We start from the raw sequence: 21,473 nt of genomic DNA on the forward strand, positions 1-21,473 counted from the left end.
GTGGTTGTGGTGGTTGTAGGAGTAGTAGTGGTAGTTGTAGTTGTAGGAGTGGTGGTGGTAGTGGTGGTAGGGGTAGTGGTAGTGGTTGTGGTCGTTGTTGTAGGAGTAGTTGTAGTCGTAGTCGTTGTAGGGGTCGTGGTCGTGGTCGTGGTAGTAGTAGTGGTAGGGGTTGTGGTAGTGGTCGTTGTAGGAGTAGTGGTGGTAGTGGTGGTAGTAGTAGTGGTGGTGGTGGTAGTGGTTGTGGTGGTGGAGGTTGTTTGAACACCGCATCCAAAGTTGAACAGACCATCAGCAATTCCAGTAGTCCCGGAAGTAAGGTCGGCTATGATTCTGATACTCCAAATCTGCCCAGAGCATGGGTTGTACGTAATCTCTTGGATGGGAATGGAGCAAGAAGCCGTAGTACCATCAGCACCGATTGTACAATACCCATTGCTCAAGGTAAACTTGGCATCGTCAAGATTTGTACTATCAGAAGGTTCTGTTCCAATAATCACACCGATATCCTCATAGTTATCGCCGATAGAGGAAATATCAGGATAGGTTATAACCACTTGGTCACCCACGATCGCAAGGCATGCCGTTAAACCGGACGCAGAACCGTCAACATTGATTTGGAAACAGTCATCACTTTGACCGAGGGCCGAGACCCTGGCAACTCGGGAGACCTCTTGGCGTTTGATTCGATCATGGCGAAGGGACTTTTCGAGGGGCTGATATGCATTGGCCGAGATCGCCCAGAGGAGAAAAAGGCACGCAATCAAGAAGGCTTGCCGGAATGAAGCCATGATAACGAAGGATTAGCTAAAGTAGTGATGCAATTTTGTGCTCCTTTCAAAACGCCGTTTTGCCGTGATGTTTTGTTGCTCTGTCAGGGACAGTCAAGGTGTCTTCATCTTCCGGGGGAGGCCAGGTACTATCAATCACATATAAGTAGAAAGGTATCATTGCAAGTGACATCCCCACCAGGTACTGTGGTCTAGAAGAACAAACGTGGTACACCATGGTTCAAGATACAACGCTTATGGTTGTGTAGCACCCAATTCGCTCCCCACCACCCCATACAATCGTAGGACAGGAACGCCCTGCACAATGGCTAGTCTGCCGAGCAACCAAGCTCCAGACACTTTTATTTCGTTATATTTAGATCTTGGTAGCTCACGCTGTCAATTAACAGAAAATTATGATCTATGCGGTCTCGATGTCCATCGGTAGACGTCCATGTATAGAACTTTTGTAGTTGATAGGATGAGTCTTTCACTCCCCTATACCTCAGTAATACCTTCACGAAGATAAAGGCACTATGAGACTACGTTGGCCTTCAATGTAACCCGAAAAAGTCCGGCTTAAGCAAGCATATATTCATTCTGATGGCCAGAAAGAAACTCACAGCATCCAGAAAAGGGTTTTCCTGTCGACTGGACCAATAATGCTTCCTCATTATGCTCTTTTTCTCGAATAAGAACTAATAGAATACCTGAAAGTTATTCCTATCCGCCATGCCACTGCTGAGTCGTCCAATAGCTATTCCCTGGAAGGTGGCCTGATATGAGTCCCGGTGATGTGACGCCCAAGAGGAAGCAAACAACCATGAAAATGCAACATTAATTCCTAGCCAGGCACACCAGGAGCAAACAGACAGGTATCCAAGGGATCCACCTCCCAGTGGAAAGGACCACTCTGAGGTCGTTTGCGGTGATGGACCTTCGCTCTACCTACAGCACGATAGAGAGCAGATCTCTGTTTCGGACTACACTACCCACGGTTCAATTGCCGTCAACCCACTGTCAAAGGAAAGCGAGGTTGAGATAGGAAAGCCCGAAAATCCCTAGGCTGTGTGGGTTCCCCAAAGATCGATCGGACGCGATCTATCAGGTGATCCCCTTCTCTTGGGTTGAATTAGTGCACAAAATCTGTTTAGATCGGACAAATACGAACATAAGCTTCCACTCCGCGAAGTAAGCCGATGGGATCGGAGCCAATTGATTAGCCAGTGCATGGCATCGAATATGTATTCTGTGTTGTTCGGGTGCCTGGGCCCGGAGATTTGTTCCTGGCGACAGCGTTCGTCATTAGGGTTCGAATAGGGGGTGGAGACAATCCAATTGGGCGTCCCTAGCGCCCCAGGGCGGCGGTTCGAGAACGGCGGATCACTAATTCCCGGGAAGAGTCAAATGCGGATGGGGGGGGGCCCCCGTAAACTCTACCACCTACGACGTCAGTGGGGCCTGCCCGCGAAGTCTGTTTGCATCTCGATATCCAGATGCGCCCACCACACAAGGCGTATTGCCTATGTTTATTGAATCTGTGGATTGGAAATGGTGACAGCGGACATAATGGACGCTCTAGATCGCTGCCGGTGAACTCGTCACCCGCAGGTTCCCGGCATGCTTCTACCGAAACCAGGGATCGGTCGTTCCCCCGAAGAATGCTGGAGTTCGTCAGGATTCCGGTGTGGCTGATTTCCATGCCTTTGCTGGCGTTGTACGTCAATATCGCATGACCGTGCCTGCTGTAGATGTAAACGACATTGGGGTCTTAAGAAGCGTGCATGTGAAGATCTGTCGTACTGGACAAGCCGGAAGGGCCAGTTCGTCTTCAGGCGAATGCTGATAGAACGCGCGGCTTGTAGATTGCGAGCAAGGCGCGTGACGGCAACCCGATGACTGACATTGGGTAACTTTCTGGCTGATGCGAGTAGCTACAGTCTAGAATGTACTATAGCTCCTCGAGAAGTAATACAAAATCTATACATGCCAGAATTAGACGAGTCTGCAAATGAAGGTCTTGCGAGAACGCTTGGTTCGGTGATAGGTGTTCGAACGGAATACCTGCAATACTCGAATAGTCTCCGCGGAAGGGTGTGTTTATTTAGTGCTCTATAGACCGTCATTATTTGTACGACAGCTGCTGTGGTTCCAACAACCCATCAGATCCCTTCAATAATCTAGAACGATTTCCACGAGACCCACCCCACTTCTATCCAAGCATCCCAACTATCTACAGTTTTATAAAATCTAAATTTATATATTTACCGTCTTCCCACGAACCGTCGCAAAATGCGCGAATCCGACTGAAGAATCATCAACGCAGTCGCCCCACTAACCGACCCTAATACCGTCACCAACACCCTCCATCCACCAAGATCGCTCAAAAGCCCGGCAAGTAACGGACCCAGTACCTGGCCTCCAGACCAGGCCACATTAAACAGCCCGTACGCTTGGGCCATGCCACCTTGTCGTCCAAAGATGCCGGGCCACTTACGCTCTAGCTCCCCGACGCCGACGCTTACTTCCGTCGTAAGAGCGACATTCTGCAATGTAGATGCTACGCCCGCCAGAAAGAGGAACACGAACAGAAGGGCTTTGTCAAGAGCCGTGTTTTCTCGGACCAGCTGTAGCAGTAGCAGCGTCGGGAGGTCGAGGAGAAAGCCCAGGAAGGCGATGAGGCGGGCGCCGTAGCGGTCAACTGCGTCGCCTACAGGAAAGCAATGGATTAATGTGGATGTTTGGAAGGACGTGTACGTGTAAAGGGAGCGCAACATACCGACTCGTGGCGAGAGGAAGGATGGAGCGAACAGCGGGAGAAAGCACAACCCGATCAGGAACGCGTCCCATTTGAACGTCTCCATCACATGGAGCGGCAGGACCTTGTTAGTTGCAGGTTAGTGAAGGGATTTTTCAAGTTCTTTGATGGGTGTTTACCGTGTCGAAGGACGCCCAGATCATCGCGGCCACGAGTGCTCCTCCCAGAGAAACCAGCACCGTACCGGAACACATCAAACGAACGATGGCGGGCACGGATGACGCGCGACCGTCGGAATCAGGCTCCCCATTGCCTGCACTGCACGTGGGGACCGCTTCATCTTGACCACCAGCCGCACCGTAGCCGACATCTTGGCTGGAAGTCCCGCCCAACAAGCCGTCAGTCTCGCTGTCAGACTCCGAGACCGGCTGGAGCCACTTCGCCGCTGTGCGCTGCTCGATCATGAAAAGCCGAAGCACGATATCCAAGACGATGATCGCGATGGCGATTACGAACACGGCATGGTAACCGAGTTTGGTAAGACTGCATCATTCGTCAGCCGGGACGAACATACCATAGGGTTCTACCACCGTGAAAAACTTACACCGTGCCCCCAATAAACGGACCAAACACCGTGCCAACCGTCATAGCCATGGATACATACCCCATGGCAGAGCCCACCTGATCCTGTCCCACCGTGTCCACGACGAGAGCCATCCCTACGGTCCAGACAACGGCCGCGGAGAGCCCCTGCAGCACGCGCGCAACGACCAGGGCTGAGACCGTCGTAGCGACCCAGAACATGACCGTTGAGCCGCCCAAGGCGAGGAGGCCGATGATGAAAGGGACGCGTCTAGAGGTGCTTTTATCTGAGAAGTAACCACACACGGCTGTGCGGGGCGTGAGTTTCACTGACATCAAGCACGGGAGAAACGGAGACCTACGCGAGCCGATAAGCAATGCGCCGCCAAACGCAGCGAGCAAAATCGACATCCACTTTTGCACTACACTCATGCCGTTAGCACCATCCAACTGTTTGCATGGGGATGCACACATTCATCGTCCGGGATGGCGGCCCGCGTGCGCAGAACCGTCGGGAGAATTGGAACGACCTGATCGTCCATTAGCATTGTCTACATGCTCAATGCTGGATGTTGCGGAGAGGTTCCCACCATCCCGTAGATAAACACATCCTAGAGCCTTCGTTAATACTCTGTGGATCCCACACGCGCTAAGCTCATACGGGATACCTGGGACATACCGCGAAGATGGCCATGGCGACCACCGAAATGATAAACGGCCGCGAAGAGCGGAACTGCAACTTCCACGGGGCAGAAGACATCATGGATTTGGTGTTGTCGGATCCATTTTGCTCCATAGTCTTGTCGGCCGCTTGCCTGGATTTTACCGACGCGGGGCAGCTGTGGCTTGACAGTAAGCAGAGAGTTTCCAAAGAACGGTGGGAGGCGATCTTATGTATGGTTTTCGGGTCCCGAGAAGGCCGCAGCCGAGTGAATCGGGAGCGTAGGGTGCAGTCAGTCCAATGGAGGGATGGAGGAATGATCAGATCGCTGGGATGGAGAGGGCGAGGTTCGCAGATCGGCAGCTGGTGGGGAATGTTGGCTGATCGGTCCGCTGAGAATGCGCTCTCAGGCAGATGGGTGATCTAGGCGAGCAAACTTTGAGTAGATAGAGATTGGCTACAATTGATTCTAATGACTAAATGATCTGCGGCTGAGCAGTATAGGTATACTTAGGTAGTCATAGGAAGTACCGCCGTCAGACTATGTATGGAGTTTATCTCAGCTGGGGTTTGGTTTTCTGCCACCTCCTTAGTTAACGATGCATTCAACGATAGCCCAACACACGCTCGTGGAATACAAAAAGCAACGGAATACAAATGGTTCGCGCTGAGGTTTGGGCCCGTTCGATCTTTGTCACGGTCTTTTACTTTGCCTGTTTCCGATTTACACTTGTCCGCTGTTCGTTGTTTCCTATCCCCTAAACTTGCCGCCGACTACTTGAGGTATTCTTTTCATGCCTTTCGAGTATCCACAGCACATGCCCTGTCATACCGAGAAGACTCTGAAAATACCACTATACCGCATCACTAGGTGCTTACCTAGGGAGGCACTTTTTGGTAGCTGAACGGTACTTTTCAGCCGATAACACACCATGCATCTCCTCGAAAGAATCAAATTCGACCTTGCGACCATAGGTTGTGGTCAATATACCCTTACGGCCGGTCAGTTTAACGAGACTGGTTTCTACGAATCTCTCGGTCGACTCACTATTAAAGCATATCCGGGCTCGGTATGTTTATCCATAATATTGGGCGCAAGCTCTAATAGGAACAGTAAAAGCTATTGTTACAATTCTTTTGCTCAAACTTTTCACGTCGAGATGCCAACATGGATATAGGGGGGTGGCTTTAAATGGCTTGACACTTGGGTATTCGAGATGAAGCACCGAGGATATATCGGCCGCTGACCGTTAGATACTCACCACCCTAACATTACATTGAGAGGGTTCAGAGGCCGCTTTTCCAGGAGGTATGTCGCCTACAGTTTCTTTGTTATACTAGCATGTACTAAGATTATGGTGCAAAAAGCGATACGTTGTTTCATTGTCCCAGATGGCGGAATATGGCCTAGTGTTACTCTCGAAGTCGGATATTCTGAGACGTATGACCAACTACAAGCAGATGCGGATCTCCTACTGGAAGGCTCTTAGGGTAAGGTCCGTGAGGACTGGGAGGTGATGAAATCCGCATTCAGGCTGGATTTGTCGATGTACTTGTCTTCGCTCTTGAGTCCGGAGAAATCCGTAAGCGCGGTCGAAGAATGGTGAGCCATCCCATCATTATACTGTAGCGTATACGAGATTCTGACTACATGCTAGACTCAATATCCGCTTCCGGTAAATCACACCGGTCAACATATTACATTCTTGTGAGAAGATGTTCTTAGGGATCCGTAGGACCTCCACATCTCGCTCAGAAAGACCCCATCGCTGATGCTTGACGACCTCCGGGAGCTTGTTTATCTGAATACCAGAAGGCGTTTACAGCAGCAGGCACGGAGAAGAAACATTGCTGGATGATTATTGATTTTTATGGACATGTCTCGTGGATTAACCGGGCCAGGCCTTTCGTATATGTTAACCTGATGCCCACCCATCAAAGGTGGTGTTACGAAAGAGAAGGAGGAAGGGGAGATAGTATTACATTCTTGAGGTTACTGCATGCTGAAATGGCCTCGTCAGCTAGAAACAAACTAGAGAGTTCTGTAAAAAGGTTCCAACTCACTAGGAGGCTGAAGACATGGTGTGATTATACAGGCTTGTTTGGACGTGTTTGCGGATGGACGAGGGAAGTGGCTTTGGGAGTGGCATATTGCCAGTTCCATCATCCTTTGAAGACTACAGGCTGACCACGGCATTGAAGTACATCGCCACGGGATAGGTACATGATAGGCCGCTTGTACTACATGCATAATGTTGGTACTGTACCATACGGTTGCTCGCGTGAGGGCAGCCCAAGGACTCCCTCCATGGACGCTGGTTAAGTCATATCTGATTCATACGGCTGTCTCGTCAACTAGGAAGGGACATGGCTTCGTCAGAAGAACAAGAATGGGACTCCACACGCCATCTTCCAATTCCGAATAGGACGGAACAGCATTCGAACAGCGGAAAGGGACGATATATCGAAATGTCAGAAAGAGAACAACACCAAGGGGACGTTCCCTCCGCGTCGTCCGCAATCCATGTAGCACTCCATTCACAGACATAGGAAAGGGGTAAAAGAAACAGCGAGGAACAAGTGGCGGAAGAAACGGATGACAACAGGTAAATAGAACTTTTCGACGTGCCAGCAGTGTTGCAATGACTTAATGAACAAGGAATCAGAGATTTCGCCTGTGTAAAGAAGAACCGTGGAACCAAAGGCAAAGGAGGAGAGAGATGTAAGGGCGACAAGATCGGGGGAATAAAACAAACAGTCATCATAACCAAAATCGTAACAATCGTCCGAAGGGAGCGCGCAGAAAGCTGACGGGTACACGTTTGGCGACCTCCCTCATGCATGTCGCACGCGATGTTGCGCTCCGATGATGACTGGGTTCAGGGGTATCGATGGATCTATGCGAACGTACGGCCGGCTCCACGGCGGTTGTTGCGTTGTCTCGAGCTGCTCACGGTGCTCCAGCCCTCGTCGTCGGCCGCAGCCTCCGGCTGGGCATTCCGCCAGCTGCCGTTGGCCTTGCTGGCAGCGTCGGTGGAGGCCTCACCGGCCGCGGGAGCAGGGGTCTCCTCGCCCTGATCCTGGTCGGCCGTCATGCCGCTCTCATCCTCGCCGGCCCGCCGGAGGATCTCGAAGTTCTTGCCGCCCTGAGGGACCTCAGTCGAGTCCTTGCCGTTGGGATCGGCAGGCTTCTCGGCCTTAGCCTGTTCCTTGGCCTGGCGCTGCTTCTCGGCCTTCTCGGCCTTGGCCTTCTCATCAGCCTCCCGCTTTTGACGGATGGCCAGTTGACGACGCTCTTCAACTTCTCTCTCGCGAGTGGCAGTATCAATGGGGCGCGCGCCGCCGAAGATGCTAGCCTTCGACTCGGTGCCGGATGTGGGGCTGGCCACGGCCTCAGTCACCGTCCGCTTCTGGAGGTTCAACTTGGGACGGGAAGCAGGAGCCGGGGCGGCCGGGGCGGCCGCGGCAGCGGGGGCAGCGGGAGCAGCGGCGGGAGAAGGAGGGTTGCTGGGTTCCTTCGGCTGGTCGGGACGCATTCTGGATCTCCAGGAGTTGTCGAGTTCGGCCGCGGTAGGGGTCCGTTCTTGGAATTCACGGCGAGGAGGACGGGAGCCATCCTGGGAACGACCCTCGGCCCAAGCGGGAGAGTTTCTTCTGAAGCCGGGTCCTTCGTTGGTGCGAGGACGTCCTTCACGAACGGGGGCAGTTGGAGAAAGAGGGCCCTTGCGCTCCCAGTTGCCGAAGTCGCGGAACTTTCCATCCGACTCGAATCCACGGCGACCGCCACGCTCGCTGCCTGCGTCGGAGAGGGTATCAAGGTTGCGTCCAAAAGAGGCGCGATCGGGCACACGGCGCTGAGGGGCGTCCGGGAGGGGTCCGCGGCGAGTCCAGTCGAGCTCTCTCACATCACGCTCCTTGGCTGCACTGGTGGTTAGCGGGACGGGGACGGAATTCGGGCATGTTTCTATAGGAGGGGGATTTTCTTACGAGGCTCGGCGATGCTGACACGGATGGCGCGTCCCTGGAGGGTAGCACCGGCGAGGTCCAGAGCCTTCTTCAGGCCATCGACGGTCTCGAATTCGACGTATCCGAATCCCTTGGGGCTGTGGGTCAACTTGTCCTCGACAATACGGACGTTGGTGACACCACAGTCGGCGAAGAGGTCGGAGATATCGGCGGAGGTGGCATCGAAGGAGAGGTTTCCGACATGAGCGGTAAAGGGAGGCTCGGTTGGGAGAGGAAGGGGCTCTCTCATGGCGAATCCACGGTCTATTCCGTCGGGAAAGTTAGAGATATGCCGGGTTGAGTGTGCTCAGCATCAGGGACCTGGGAGTCCTACCGTTGAATCCGTTACCGAATCCTCCGGAGGGAGGGCCGGCGGAGCGACGGTCACCGAAAGAAGGCTGAGGAGGGGCTGTTGAAGCGTTAGATGCAGGCTGTCACGATAGGGAATGGCTGTGGAATCGAGTCGCAAACGTACCGGCTATGGACACACGCACAAATCAGCGTCTTGGTCATTTGGCAAGACCATGTGGGGAGATGTCGCTACTTACAAGGCAAAGGCATATCCTCCATTTCATCGGCCCAAGAGCCAAAGTCTGTTCACATTAGGACGGGATGATCCCCGCGGGGAATAGACGGGGGGGTAACGCACTCTCATCGGCCAAGAAGGTGCCGATGGACATCTTCTGGGCTTTCTGCTTTGCGGGCGCTGCGACATGGGAGTGTCAGTGATCATCACGAGATGAGACGACAGAGTAATTCGACGGTCTCGAACGGGTGACGAGGGAGTCGAAAAGGAATAGAAGACGTACCCATGATTGCGGTTGTTCAAGACGAGGGAACGCGCCAAGGGTCAGGGACTTGTGCGCGCTTCACGAGGAGGAGGGATGAGGGAAAATGAGATAGAAAGACTTGCGACCAGACAGGCAGCAAGCAGGATATCCAGAAGGATTATGTTGGAAGCGTGATGTGCGATGGTGGGTTGCAGGAGAGCTCCGCAGTGAAGGGCAGAGAGGGGGAAGATTCCGTTAGGATAATTTTTAGTGATGACGCTAGAAAAGTCAGCCTCATAAAAAAAAAAAAGAAGAAAAAAAAAGTTGGTGCGGGTTCCGATGCCTCCACAGGATTTGGTCTTTATTATACGAGTATTATCGTTTACTAGGTAGATACAATATAGTCTTGAATATTCTCTCTCCTGGGATACTTCTACTATGCTCTTCTATCGTCCTCATGGATTTCTGCATCGAAAAATCTTTGTGATGGGAGAGCCGAACACCCACTGTAGCCGAATGCGGACCTTCTAGGGTAGGTACCTTGACCACTCTGCCTGCCCATTGTCCGGGGCTCCACCGTGTCAGTGCCTGGATCGATGCAGTACATATCTACACATCTCGGTTATACCTAGGGATATTTCTTATCGTACACTCGTCATATTAAGAGAAGGTACGTTGTATGTATTATAAACACTACGAGGAATTTATGAACTATCTGCATAGGCGAATAACACGGTGGGTGTTATTAGATAAGGATGATCACATGATCACATCACGTGAGTCCCAGAAAATCAATCACGATACTACCATGTCAACCCAACCCGCGAGAGAACGCAGGCGTCGTCCACCGTTCGCACCATGACCGGACGCAATGGTTCCATGCAGAATGTGGAATACACTGCCTTGTTGTCCTCTGTGAAAGTGGGAGCCGCCAGTGGTGAGTAGGTTGATGTCGCTCGGGTTGACTGCCGCCGTTCCTGAACGTCGAACAACACAGGCGTCATCTCGAGATCACCTGCAATTTCCCTCTACATCACTAACCTCGCTTCGATAGGCGCCGCCGGTCTCGTGTATGGCGGCATCTCTGGAGTTGTTCGATCTCCCCATCCCGTGATCCATTCCCTCTCCTGTGGCATTCATTGGTTTGCCTGTGGGACTTCCTTTTGGTGCAAGTGACCGTGTCAGATATCTTATCCGAACGAACAATGCCTAACAGTGATCGTAGGGTTACGAAGTAACATCTTGCGGCTGCACTATGAAGACAAAGCCTCCTCCCAGCAACGTGCTTATGTCAGCGCCCTGTCTGGAGGCATTGCAGGAGGGGGTGTAACGCGCATCATGGGTATGAAAGCATCCTTCTACGGCTATGCGACCGACCGACAGTGATCGCCTTACTAATTCTCTATAGGTGGCCGACTCCTTCCAGGGGTTGTGGTCTTTTCGCTGTTGGGCTACCTTGGCCAAAGCACTTATAATGCGATCGACAGCTGGCAAATGGAACAAGCAAATACCCCTTCCAAGCCAATAATGCAACGTATAGCCGATTCCAAATGGATCCCGCTGAGGAATCTGTCGGATGACGAGTACAGGGGGATTCTGAACGAGAAATTGTTGAGTATCGAGGCTGAAATGGCGTTGATTGACGAGAAGATCGAACAGCTTGAAAAAGCCAAACTCGACGCTCCCGAGTCTACCAAAGAGTGAATGGGACCACCCGTCATGTCTTGGATTGATGACGGATGTCGATCTCCCTATCCTGCCTATATGACACTCGCCCGACAGACACGACGAGTCCGATGGATGGAAATGAGTGCATCATGAGCATCTGTCTTTTTGTTCTAAATGGAACAGGCAACGCCGATTGTTATTTCTCTCGGTGGATGTTTCACCTTGTTGTTTATACTGGGGTAGGAAAACCCCTGAATGAACAACGATGTGGGAAGATGAATGGAACCCACTCGGCCCATATAGCCACCGACCGGCTTTGGAAAACGGGGCCTTTACATATGTATATCTATATTTGTACAGTCGTCGGAATAGGAGTTGACGGATGCTATAGATTGGGAACTATCCCTGGGGAAGCCAAACAGATTAATGATGACACGTAGATAGTAGAACACAATGGAAGGAGATAGCTGGCAGGAGTCTACCCAGACTACATGCGGACGGCATGCTAATAATATTCCCAACAGAATGAAGCTAATATCGAGATATACTCTCGGTAAGAATGTTCCCAGCAGAGTAAAATGCTGCGCGGGGGGTCTTTCTAAGCAATGCCGAGACAGCCGGAGTCGCCAAGTGGGCGGCCTTTCCGCTTCCAGTCCGACGTCCTCATGGATTTCCTGTTGGGACAGATCTATGGTTCGTCCCCGTCGGATCGTCCAGCTCCATTCCCTGTCATATCTCATCTATACCTTCGTCTCTCCTCTTCCTCCCTTGCCCCCCAAAACGTACACAAAATCGACGAATATGACTGGCTTGCGGTTGACTCGTCCCTGTGGCCTCGCGCACGCCAGGTCTTAATTGAGACCTGTCCTCCGCGCGGGTTCCCCCAACCAACCCGCCATACGGGAGTTCCTCAGTCCGAGGAGCTCTGTCGGCCTTCACAGGACGAAGAACCACATCACAGAATCGTTTCATGATAGATCATCGACCTGAATCTCCGCTACGAATTCGCTATCTCGATGGTTCAATCGTTGCCGACCTCCCGTTCTGTCCTTCGGATCAGTCCTCCTGATCGCAAGCCACGATGACACTTTTCAGTCCCACCACCGTCCTCGTCGGTTTCCTCCTCCTCTACCTCTGCTCGTTCCTCATCTTCGCCATTGTTCGCATCGCCACCGGGATCTCCATCCAGCGCATCGGTTACTTCTCCCTCCGCCGCATCGCCTACGCCCCCAAGGAGGGTGTCCAGATCGAGCTCCGCGGGCTCGGTCTCTCGCTACACCCCCCGTCCTTTGCCCAACCAACATGGCTAAGCCTTCGTTTGACCGACCTCAAGGTCACCGTCGACCCCACCGCGCTCGGGAAGGCTCGAGTCTCAAAGGGGAGCCCCGAGTTCCTGGAGCCGCAAAGCCCCGAGGAGTCGAATCTCTCGGAAGATCCGGAGAGTAGCAGATCGCCCCGGCGCAGCAAGACCTGGAGGACCCTCACGCGGATGAAGGAGTATGTGAAGCGACTGCATCGGAAAATACACTGGTTGAAGCTGGTTGATGTCGTTGCCGTCAATACCACCGTCAACTTCGTCGAGGCCGGTCAGATCCAGGTCGGCTCGTTGTCCCTGGCGGTTGACACGCGCCGGAAGATGGTCGACCGGGGGAAGCTCTTCCGACGGAAGAAGGATGAGTCGGATGAGCAGCGGCCGGCGGAGTGGATCATGACCGTTCAGAACGTGCTGCTTTCCATCGATGGACGCGAGCCCACCGAGCTATTGGATAATATCGGAGTCAACATCCACGGGCTTCTCCACCGGAACCTCGAAGGCCTGAGGGATGCGTCGATCGCCTTCAAGATCGGACGGATGCATATCCCGCTCGACGACTTGACCACGCTCGTGCGCCGTATTAAAAAGTTCCGTCAGCCTTCTACTGCGCGTGCGATGCGGGACCGAGATGACGAGGTGACATTTGCCGATTTTGTGGAGGAGCTGGACAGGCCCGGAAGTCGGGACGATGCGATTGTGCAGACCGTGGCCGACTCCAGGGAGTTCGCGAGCTCGTTGCTTCGCGGCATCCAAGAAATCCAGGTCGCTCTGAGCTTCTTCCGCTTGTCCCAGGCAATCCAGCCATCCTCTGCGAAGCAAAGCTCCGTGTACCTGAACGTGGTGTCCCATGAACTGGGAATTGACCTCCATCGCATGGACCAGAAAAGTCCCGCTCATCGCATGTACTTCCAGCGGAACGATATTGCCCACCAGGCCCTTCTTGCGGCCATCTCCCTCTCCGTCAGTCTGGACGACAGTTCCGGCGAATCGGATAATCTTCTCTACATTCCTATGGCTACAACGACGATCAAAACCACCCTTCCCTCCAAGACCATCAGTTCCTACGATGAGACCAGTCTGGAGGAACGAAACACTAATATCCTTTTCGCAAATCTAGTCATCACCTCACCTTCGCTTGACTTAGAGCCAACACATGTCTCTCGACTCCTCAATTTGGCTCAGGGCCGCGCATCCTCGTCCCGTGGCAAGAAGAGACGCGGTCACCGCTTGATATCTAGGTTGCTCCCGAAAGCAAGTATCAAGCTCTCCATCCATGAGCCTGTTGTTCGATTCGTACTCCCGATCTCGAAACCTTCTACCCCTGATGATGACTACAACCTTCTCATATCCTCTGTATCCTCCATCTCCCTTGACATCGAGTCCTCTCACTCCTCGGAAGGTGGCATACATTATACCTTATCCTCCGTGTACCGAGTTTCTTCTCATCAACTCTACTACCAAACTCCTTCGGGTGTTAAGCACAATCTGCTCACCACTGAAAACCTAGAGCTGAGGGCCTTCCTCAGTGCTTCGCCAGAAGTGCGCGTAATGGCTTCAGGCACTCTGAACACATGTTCTGCTCATATGGTGAACAGTGAGGTGAATCGAGGCATTCGCCAGGTTATTGAACAATTCCGAACACACATTCGGCCCGCACGACGAACCCCAATGACACCAGAAGAGAGAAAGCCCAGTTTCCTTCGACGCCTTCCCCCTTGGCTATTGCGATTCCAATTCGAAGCCACTGGTCTGAGCTTGGAAATCGCTGGTGTCGACGAGACTGTATCGGACATCTCACGCGGTGTCTCCCTGCAGCTGCAATCGTGGACTGCAGACTATCGAGCCCAGAAGACCGAACCCAGCAATATTAGCTTTGCGCGGAGACGTACCCCCAGCCACTCGACCATCGGGGACGAAACGCCGTTCAGGTTCCCTCCAACGTCGCCTCCTCGACAGACGCAGAGCGGTGTCGCAGATGGCCGACGATTGGCTTTCCACGCACGTGGCTTCGAAGGTTTCGTGATCGAGTCGGAAGACTTCCTGGAAGCAGAGCCTTTCTTCTCCTTGCCGAGATTTGAGGTAGCGCTCAGCACTCTCAGCGACCGGGTCGGCCCTGTGTTCAGTATAAACTCGGTGTTCAAGGGGATTTACTTTCAATATTCGCTCTACCGATACTATTGCCTCGGCGTGGCCTCGTCCGTCATTCAAAACGCCTTCTTGCACCATCCTCCAGAAGTGCAGACCCCAGTATCCCCTCACTGGAGATCAATGGATTTCACACCTTCCTCTCCTCAGCGTATGGCACCGCCCCAGAGAGGCGAGCACATATCAGTAGATGTCAGGGCCACGGTTGTGCAAGTCAAGACTTTCCTTCCAGCGGATCCTCCGATGCTGTTCCAGATATACGGTCTCCATGGGGGCTCTCATCGACTCATGCCGCCCTTCGTCAAAGCTCATCTCGTTCGACTCCACGCCGAAGCCCCGAAACTCAAAGGGGTATGGGCAAGAATCGTCAGCATGAACAATGTCAGGGTAGACTTACGCAAGATGAAACTGAACCAAGGGGCGGACGTTATGGATGAGAAGTCTATCGATGTATGGGCTGACTTCATCCGCCTGGGAGTTCCTCATCATATGGTGATGCATCGCATCTTTGACAATATTATCAACACATCAAAGGCCTTCAAACAGCTGCATCATCGTTTCAAGACTCTGTCGCCGCACTTCGTTTCAGTCAGAGAACCAGAGGAACCAAAGAAGGTCCCAAGAGTCTCAGTGCGCAGCAAGGCTCTGTTGTTTGAGCTCGAGGACGATGCATTCGAATGGAAGCTGGGCTGTATCTATCGAACTGGACTGCTGGAGCAGCGCCAGCGGCTGGCCCGCGAGGAAGCCTTCCACCTGAAGCTGCAGAAAATCGAGACCGGACAGCGTCGTGCCTCATCCCGTCTCCGTGCAAGGTCCAGCCATCGAACTCTACGAAGCGAGCGCGTCAGCCAAGATACGCGGCGTAGCAAGAGTGCTGATCCGAAGCCGCGCAAGGACACTGATGACAGCAAGCGTGGTCGCGGCCGCAGGTTCCGCTATGATACCGAGGGTGCCGCATGCATCTCGTCAGAGTGCAAGGTCTCGGCGGAAAATGCTTGGTACCGACTGCAAGAGCACCATGCGCGAAGCTGGAAGAGTAAAATCGATGCTGCGATGAAGTTCCAGGGCACTTCTATCAAAGAAGTCCGTAACCTTTTTGCTGGTGCCGATGAGCCTCCACAAGATGTAGAGGAAACAGAGACTGTCCTCTCCATTCCCAACCGCCCTGCGCTGATGGCAGCCCTGATCAGCGACATAAACCTGGTTATAGACAAGCCATTCTTCCCACAGGAGGATTACCCTACATTCTTACATAGAATTGGAAAGGGGATGCCAATGTCGATGCAGTATGGATTACTCATTCCTATGAGCTTCCAGCTAGACATGGGTGAGGCTCGGGTTAATTTAAGGGACTATCCCCTGGATCTGTTGCATATCCCCGCCCTACGGCCTGGCCAATCACCTAGATTGCCGAGCTGGTCACTCCGGACAAACTTCGTCATCGCTGAGGAGTATCGCGACTATAAATCCGCCAGGCAGGTCGAAGTGGAACTTGTTCCACCGACAGAGCTACCAGATGGGACTAAGAGCTCACCCTTTGCAATTAAGGTCTGGCGGTCTGTAACACCTGTGAAAACATACTCTGATCCGACATTCGAAATCAATACCAGCCTTCCGACAAGTATCTCATGGGGCATGTCCTACCAGCCTGTGATTCAGGATATGATGAAGATCATAGAAGGCTTTACCAAGCCCGAGATCGATCCGTCCGAGAGGGTTGGATTCTGGGACAAGATTCGTCTCAGCTTCCACTCCCGCATCCGAGTCATATGGAAAGAAGACGGCGATGTCCATCTTCGTCTGAAGGGTTCTCGCGACCCTTATGTGGTGACTGGATTCGGCGCTGGCTTTGTTATGTGCTGGCGCAGGGATGTGAAATGGGACATACATACCAGCGATGACCCGATGGAATTCATGAGTGTCACCAGCGGCGAGTACGTTTTGGCTATACCGGACTACAGTAACGAAGCTCGATATATGGCCGAAGCAACGGCCCAGGATCTCGAAAGCACGTCCTCGTCAAGCGAACTCAAGAACGCCGCTCACTTCAAGAAGGTCATCATGAAGCTTTCTGGCGACGTCAAGTGGGTGTCCGGCCTCGTGTTTGAACGGAATATAGACGAAGAAAGGCGCTCCTTTGAATTCAAGCCACACTATGACGTGATTCTCCAGAATCCGATACATGTTGATCCTTCGCAGAGGGATGATTATGATGCTTTCCGCGGCTTTAGGAGCAATCACATCCACTTGTCCGTCGCCGTTGTGGCGCCCGAAAGCCGCGACTGGTCTGTCGACTATGTGCAGCCGTCGACAAGTTATAACTCCGTCCACCTTACCCCTCGGTTTTTCACTCACTTCTTTAATTGGTGGTCACTGTTCTCTGGTGTCATGTCGCTCCCTGTTCGCCAGGGCCCACTCTGGCCCGGTATCACCAAAACCAGCAAGAAGTTCAATCGTCATCTTGCGACCGTCAAGTATAAGCTACTTTTGGCGCCTCTGTTCGTGGCGCATATATACAAGCATAAAGATCGCGAAGACTACGCCGAGGATGTCGTCACTGCGACTGGGTTGAAGGTCCGTCTAGACAGCTTGAAGCTGGATGTTCACCAGAGACGCGAGCAGATCAAGACCCTAGCCAAAGGACACCTTAAGCAAACCAAGGCCAGTGTGATGCGGATTAACCAAGCAGAGCTGGACCTACAGGCGGCAGATTTCAGGGCTGTCTCTGCCAGCATTGAAGGTACCAATCTAGATGACATCGAGAACAACAAGGATGATATTATATCGTCCTTCCAGCAGCCTGTCCCCTCCGTCGATTTGTCCCGATTTACGATTCCCGACCAAAATCTCGACTGGATTGATATGGATGATTTTGTCGAGTTGGACTGGATTCTCCCTCAGGAGTCGAATCCGCGGACGCAGATTCTGCCTCTCGCTTTCACCCCGCGATTTACATACTTCCGCCAGACAGATCATGGTAATATCGACCCCGAAGAGACAGGATATAGCTCGTTTGGGAATGAACCTACCCATGACTGTGTTATGTCCGAAAACAACGAACCCCGCCGTGTGCAGATGGAGCTCATCAGGGATCGTCTTGCAACTGTCGAGACACAAATCCGCGACTGTGACCGTGCAATTAGCGAACAGGCAGCTCGCATGGAAAAAGATGGCGAGGAGGATACGAGGCTTAGGCAGGAGCATGCCGACTACGTTCGACAGGCAGCATCTCTGGCACGACGGCGGGCGTTCCTCACTGCAGGGCTGCAGCGTCTTGAACGCCAGCTTGCCCGCGAAGAGAAACTGCCCGTTGACAAGACTCCCGAGAATTTTGCAAGCGATAGTACTCTCCGGATGGACGGAGGAGGCACCGAGTCGCCCAACGATAATAAGGACACTGATTTGGACGGCCTCTACTCTTCACCCCACGATGAGTTTGCAAGCGACTTTAACAACCGCTTCATGATTCATAACATCCAGCTGAAGTGGAACAATTCTCTCCGGAACATCATCCTCCGCTACAGCCACCAAGTCAGTCAGAGACGTGGGTTCGTCTACTACATGTCTCGGCGGGCTGTCAAGTTTATTCTCGACATTGTCGACGAGCAAAGCCGGAACAAACGCAAACAGTCCAAGCTCTTCAAGTGCGCGTCCCGTCGTCCCTCAGATGCACGTGGTCTTGTCGACAGCGAGGATGACGATAGCGTGGAGGATCGAATAGAGCAGTTATTGAACGATGCAAAACGCTTCGTCAATGTGGAGGAACAGGAGCAGCCCGACACGAAGGACCAAGCGAACACAAAGTCCGACGGTTCTAGCGAGAACATTGCTCCTGAGTTCACACCCCAGAACAGCTATAACTTGCGCCTCATCGCGCCTCAGATTCAACTCCAGAGCGAGAAGAACCAGAAATCCGTCTTGCTGGTTGCTGCGAAGGGCATGCAGCTCAAAGTGGTGTCGATCATGGACAAGGAGCGTGTGTCAGACGATGTTAGTGGGCTGGTACAACGGCGTTTCACTCTTGACATGGATGGCGCTCAGTTCTTTGTGGCAACCCAGAAAAACCTGATGAACCACCTGCAGTTCTATGCTGGCAACAAGTATGGTAATTCTCCTGGGTCGGCCTGGCCGCCGTGGCTGACGCTCGAGGCCATGTTCGACTTCGAGCTCAATCCCTTCGGTTTCTCGCGGATTATCCAGAAAACTTCGGCCAGCTTACGATACGACAAGTACAACAATCTCCGTCTGAAGTACAACGAGGAGGTCGGCAAGGGTCATCCGGATCCCTACGGCCAAGAAACTAGGATGGACCACATCAGTGTCGACTTCCCGCACTTCCGCGCTATCTGTGACTCGGCTGAGTACTACTCGATGTACATCATCGTGCTGGATCTGCTGCTATACAGCGAACCGCTGGAGAAGGTCCGTAATGAGCGTCTCGAGCGGATAATGCTCAGTTCTGACTTTAGTGATCTCCGAGGTGCGCCGGAAATGGTTTTCCGGTTGCAGTCTCGCATTCGACAACTCGAGGAGATCAAGGAGCATTTCCAGGTCCACGCCAAATACCTGGATAAACAGGGATGGGAAGATCGCCTAGTTCTCGAGAAGGATCTCACCCAGTGCGAGGATGAGTTGTTTTTCTTGATGAAAGCGATCACCTCCTCTCAGAGGAAGATCGAGCCTACCGTCTCGGGGGCAACTGGTATCTTGCGCTGGAACATCTCTGCAAGTGAGGTCGTCTGGCATCTTATGAAAGAGGAGTCAGAACCACTGGTGGAGTTCCAGCTGCGAAATGCTGAATATGACCGCACAGACAATAGCGATGGCTCGAACCACAACCAGGTCGCGGTGGAACGACTGTACGGGCTGAACCTTCTACCGGATGCAATTTATCCACAGATCATTGTGCCGTATCTGGACCAAACAAAGCAGCCGAATGGGCCGGACGATTATATGATCAAAGTTAGATGGCATATGCTCGAAGCTGTTGCCGGTATCCCGGTTGTTGATGATTTCGACGTGTCCCTTTTCCCTCTCAAGATTCAATTGGAACGGGAGCTTGGACAGCGGTTGTTCGAGTACATATTCCCTAATGTTGGGTCTAGCGCATTCGAGAGTGGCGGCTTCTCACCATTCATGATCAAGAACGTCGAGCCGCTGGAAGATTCAGATTCCGATGGAGAAGCTAGCCCTGCTTCATATCCCGTTGTTAACGAGGTCAGCGACGTATCGACCGACGACCTGCAACTCTCGTCCGGACCAGGTGCTATTGAGCTGAGATTACAACCGACGCTTTCTCTGTCCGAGGACAACCAGCATCGCACTCAGCGCTCGGGGTACCACCTTAAAGGCCTTGCTATGACCCCCATTCACAGAGACAGCAACCGGTCGCCGCAAGGTGACGGGTCGCGGAGCTTGCAGCGCCAGGGGACTGGAAGCGCGTTGAGCAAGAAGAGATCCGTCGATAGCCTGCGGATCTTGTCGCGACAGCCTACGGAGAGGACGCTTGGCAATGGGTCGACCACGACTGTTGGGGAAGAAAAGAGCAAGAAGTTCGGCCTGGCCAAAAAGAACGGCAAGAATAAAGAGGCCACAGACGACCTATCCCAGATGATGTCCCGTGCCTCCAATTACATGACATTGGCGCATGTCAAGGTGCACGATGTGGTGCTCTGTCTGAGTTACAAGGGCAAGGGGGACCATAACCTGGAGGATATCCACGACTTCGTTTTCCGACTTCCTGTTCTGGAGTACCGCAACAAGACGTGGTCTAATCTTGATCTAGCCCTTCGACTGAAGAAGGACGTGATCAAGGCTCTTATCTCCCATGCTCCCGCGATCCTTGGGAACAAGTTCTCTCATCACCGTCCGACTAAACAGCAACAAAAGCACTACCGCGAGCTTGCGTCTTCTTCCCAAATCTTGCACAATCCCGATAGTACCACAAGCTTGCGTTCTGAGAAGGCCCGAAGCTTCGCTAGTCAAGACTCCAATAGCGAATACTCTGAATCGGCGCGGTCGCAGCGATCTGTTCAGTCGGGCACGTCGCCCCTGGCGAGGTCAAACTCATTGGGGTCGAGTATGCTCAGTGTGCAGGACCAAGCACGGCCGTCTTCTGATGCCCACTCTACGAGCGAGGTTGACGTGGACGCTCGTTGGGAGGTATGTTTGAAGCTCATTGTCTTCTATTGGGTGCTGGATGCTAACTTGTCGGCAGCAATCGCGCAGAATTGTCAATCCCCCCGCGAGGCCTATGACTTCTGGTCAGATACTCTCCCGCTCCCAGACTACGAAGCGATGGGATGAGCCAGGAGAAAGGTAAGCTTTGCTTCGCAAGTACCGCATATTTGGACACTGGCTAACTAACATTCCAGTTCGCGAATGACCATCCGCAATTTCGGCCGCAAGCTAATGCCGTCTCGGAAGTGATGCTCCGCTGCCATACTGTTTCGACATTTTTCAACCTTTCCAATCCTATTTTTTGCCATAAAGATACCCCAATTGCAGCGGGTGTATATAGGCGTCTCATCTGTTTCCTGGTTATACAAAATTTATGTTGGTCTGTGTTCGCGTGGAACGTGGATTCCCTGTCGAGGATCATTTAATTGCGTTTGTGTTTGTTGCTGTCTTTTTGGCAACATTTGGATGTTTATATCCTTCAGTTTTCTTGTACACGATTGTTGGCTTCTTTATCTGTTTGGGGTGTGTATACCTTGGGGCATGGTTGGGTGCATTTAGAAGCGGTGACTGGCGTATACTATATTCCAGGAGGATTTTTGCTATCTAGCTAGGAATGTCGTTT

At 52.6% G+C, this 21,473-nt stretch overlaps 5 protein-coding genes across 5 annotated transcripts; 2 read left to right on the forward strand and 3 right to left on the reverse strand.

Annotated features, from left to right (window-relative positions):
* Nucleotides 1–2,849: 2,849 nt before the first annotated feature.
* BDV59DRAFT_186312 (MFS transporter) lies at nt 2,850–5,116 on the reverse strand. The gene is made up of 8 exons (XM_073691003.1): nt 4,787–5,116; nt 4,698–4,718; nt 4,580–4,637; nt 4,470–4,529; nt 4,130–4,415; nt 3,705–4,068; nt 3,547–3,649; nt 2,850–3,477 (listed from the first exon to the last, which is right to left on the reverse strand). The coding sequence occupies exons 1-8, from the start codon at nt 4,901–4,903 to the stop codon at nt 3,032–3,034; spliced, it is 1,455 nt and encodes a 484-aa protein (XP_073544259.1). The 5' UTR covers nt 4,904–5,116; the 3' UTR covers nt 2,850–3,031.
* A 1,918-nt stretch (nt 5,117–7,034) lies between these two features.
* On the reverse strand, nt 7,035–9,799 carry BDV59DRAFT_186314 (translation initiation factor 4B). Its single transcript, XM_073691004.1, is given in 7 exon segments — nt 7,035–8,687; nt 8,756–9,037; nt 9,108–9,183; nt 9,304–9,306; nt 9,323–9,366; nt 9,423–9,479; nt 9,583–9,799. 7 exon segments carry the CDS (start codon nt 9,584–9,586, stop codon nt 7,666–7,668), a joined length of 1,488 nt encoding a protein of 495 aa, XP_073544260.1. The 5' UTR covers nt 9,587–9,799; the 3' UTR covers nt 7,035–7,665.
* Nucleotides 9,800–10,401: 602 nt separating this feature from the next.
* Nucleotides 10,402–11,247, forward strand: BDV59DRAFT_205173 (uncharacterized protein; the record flags this gene model as incomplete). Its single annotated transcript, XM_073694597.1, has 4 exons — nt 10,402–10,480; nt 10,598–10,693; nt 10,769–10,885; nt 10,952–11,247. The coding sequence occupies 4 exons, from the start codon at nt 10,402–10,404 to the stop codon at nt 11,245–11,247; spliced, it is 588 nt and encodes a 195-aa protein (XP_073544261.1).
* Nucleotides 11,248–11,343: 96 nt separating this feature from the next.
* BDV59DRAFT_116541 (uncharacterized protein) lies at nt 11,344–12,122 on the reverse strand. Its single transcript, XM_073686706.1, has one exon. The coding sequence runs from the start codon at nt 11,949–11,951 to the stop codon at nt 11,544–11,546; it is 408 nt and encodes a 135-aa protein (XP_073544262.1). The 5' UTR covers nt 11,952–12,122; the 3' UTR covers nt 11,344–11,543.
* BDV59DRAFT_116532 (FMP27 family protein) lies at nt 12,123–21,473 on the forward strand. Its single transcript, XM_073686704.1, has 3 exons — nt 12,123–20,833; nt 20,889–20,989; nt 21,046–21,473. Exons 1-3 carry the CDS (start codon nt 12,293–12,295, stop codon nt 21,098–21,100), a joined length of 8,697 nt encoding a protein of 2,898 aa, XP_073544263.1. The 5' UTR covers nt 12,123–12,292; the 3' UTR covers nt 21,101–21,473.

This window comes from Aspergillus ambiguus (genome assembly GCF_047715705.1).
Source record: "Aspergillus ambiguus strain CBS 117.58 unplaced genomic scaffold BDV59scaffold_41, whole genome shotgun sequence".
NCBI classification, from domain to species: domain Eukaryota; kingdom Fungi; phylum Ascomycota; class Eurotiomycetes; order Eurotiales; family Aspergillaceae; genus Aspergillus; species Aspergillus ambiguus.

Excerpts from the sequence above, each read along its gene's own strand:
- BDV59DRAFT_186312 (XM_073691003.1), bottom strand. The coding sequence starts at position 4,903 with ATGGAGCAAAATGGATCCGACAACACCAAATCCATGATGTCTTCTGCC. Across the intron at positions 4,069-4,129 it reads CCGTTTATTGGGGGCACGGT|TCTTACCAAACTCGGTTACC; the intron begins GTAAGTTTTTCA and ends CGAATGATGCAG. Across the intron at positions 3,478-3,546 it reads CTTCCTCTCGCCACGAGTCG|GCGACGCAGTTGACCGCTAC; the intron begins GTATGTTGCGCT and ends GCTTTCCTGTAG.
- BDV59DRAFT_186314 (XM_073691004.1), bottom strand. Across the intron at positions 9,367-9,422 it reads CACCTTCTTGGCCGATGAGA|ACTTTGGCTCTTGGGCCGAT; the intron begins GTGCGTTACCCC and ends TAATGTGAACAG. Across the intron at positions 9,038-9,107 it reads ATTCGGTAACGGATTCAACG|ACCGTGGATTCGCCATGAGA; the intron begins GTAGGACTCCCA and ends CCGACGGAATAG.
- BDV59DRAFT_116541 (XM_073686706.1), bottom strand. The coding sequence starts at position 11,951 with ATGAGATATGACAGGGAATGGAGCTGGACGATCCGACGGGGACGAACC.
- BDV59DRAFT_116532 (XM_073686704.1), top strand. The coding sequence starts at position 12,293 with ATGACACTTTTCAGTCCCACCACCGTCCTCGTCGGTTTCCTCCTCCTC. Across the intron at positions 20,834-20,888 it reads ACGTGGACGCTCGTTGGGAG|CAATCGCGCAGAATTGTCAA; the intron begins GTATGTTTGAAG and ends ACTTGTCGGCAG. Across the intron at positions 20,990-21,045 it reads TGGGATGAGCCAGGAGAAAG|TTCGCGAATGACCATCCGCA; the intron begins GTAAGCTTTGCT and ends CTAACATTCCAG.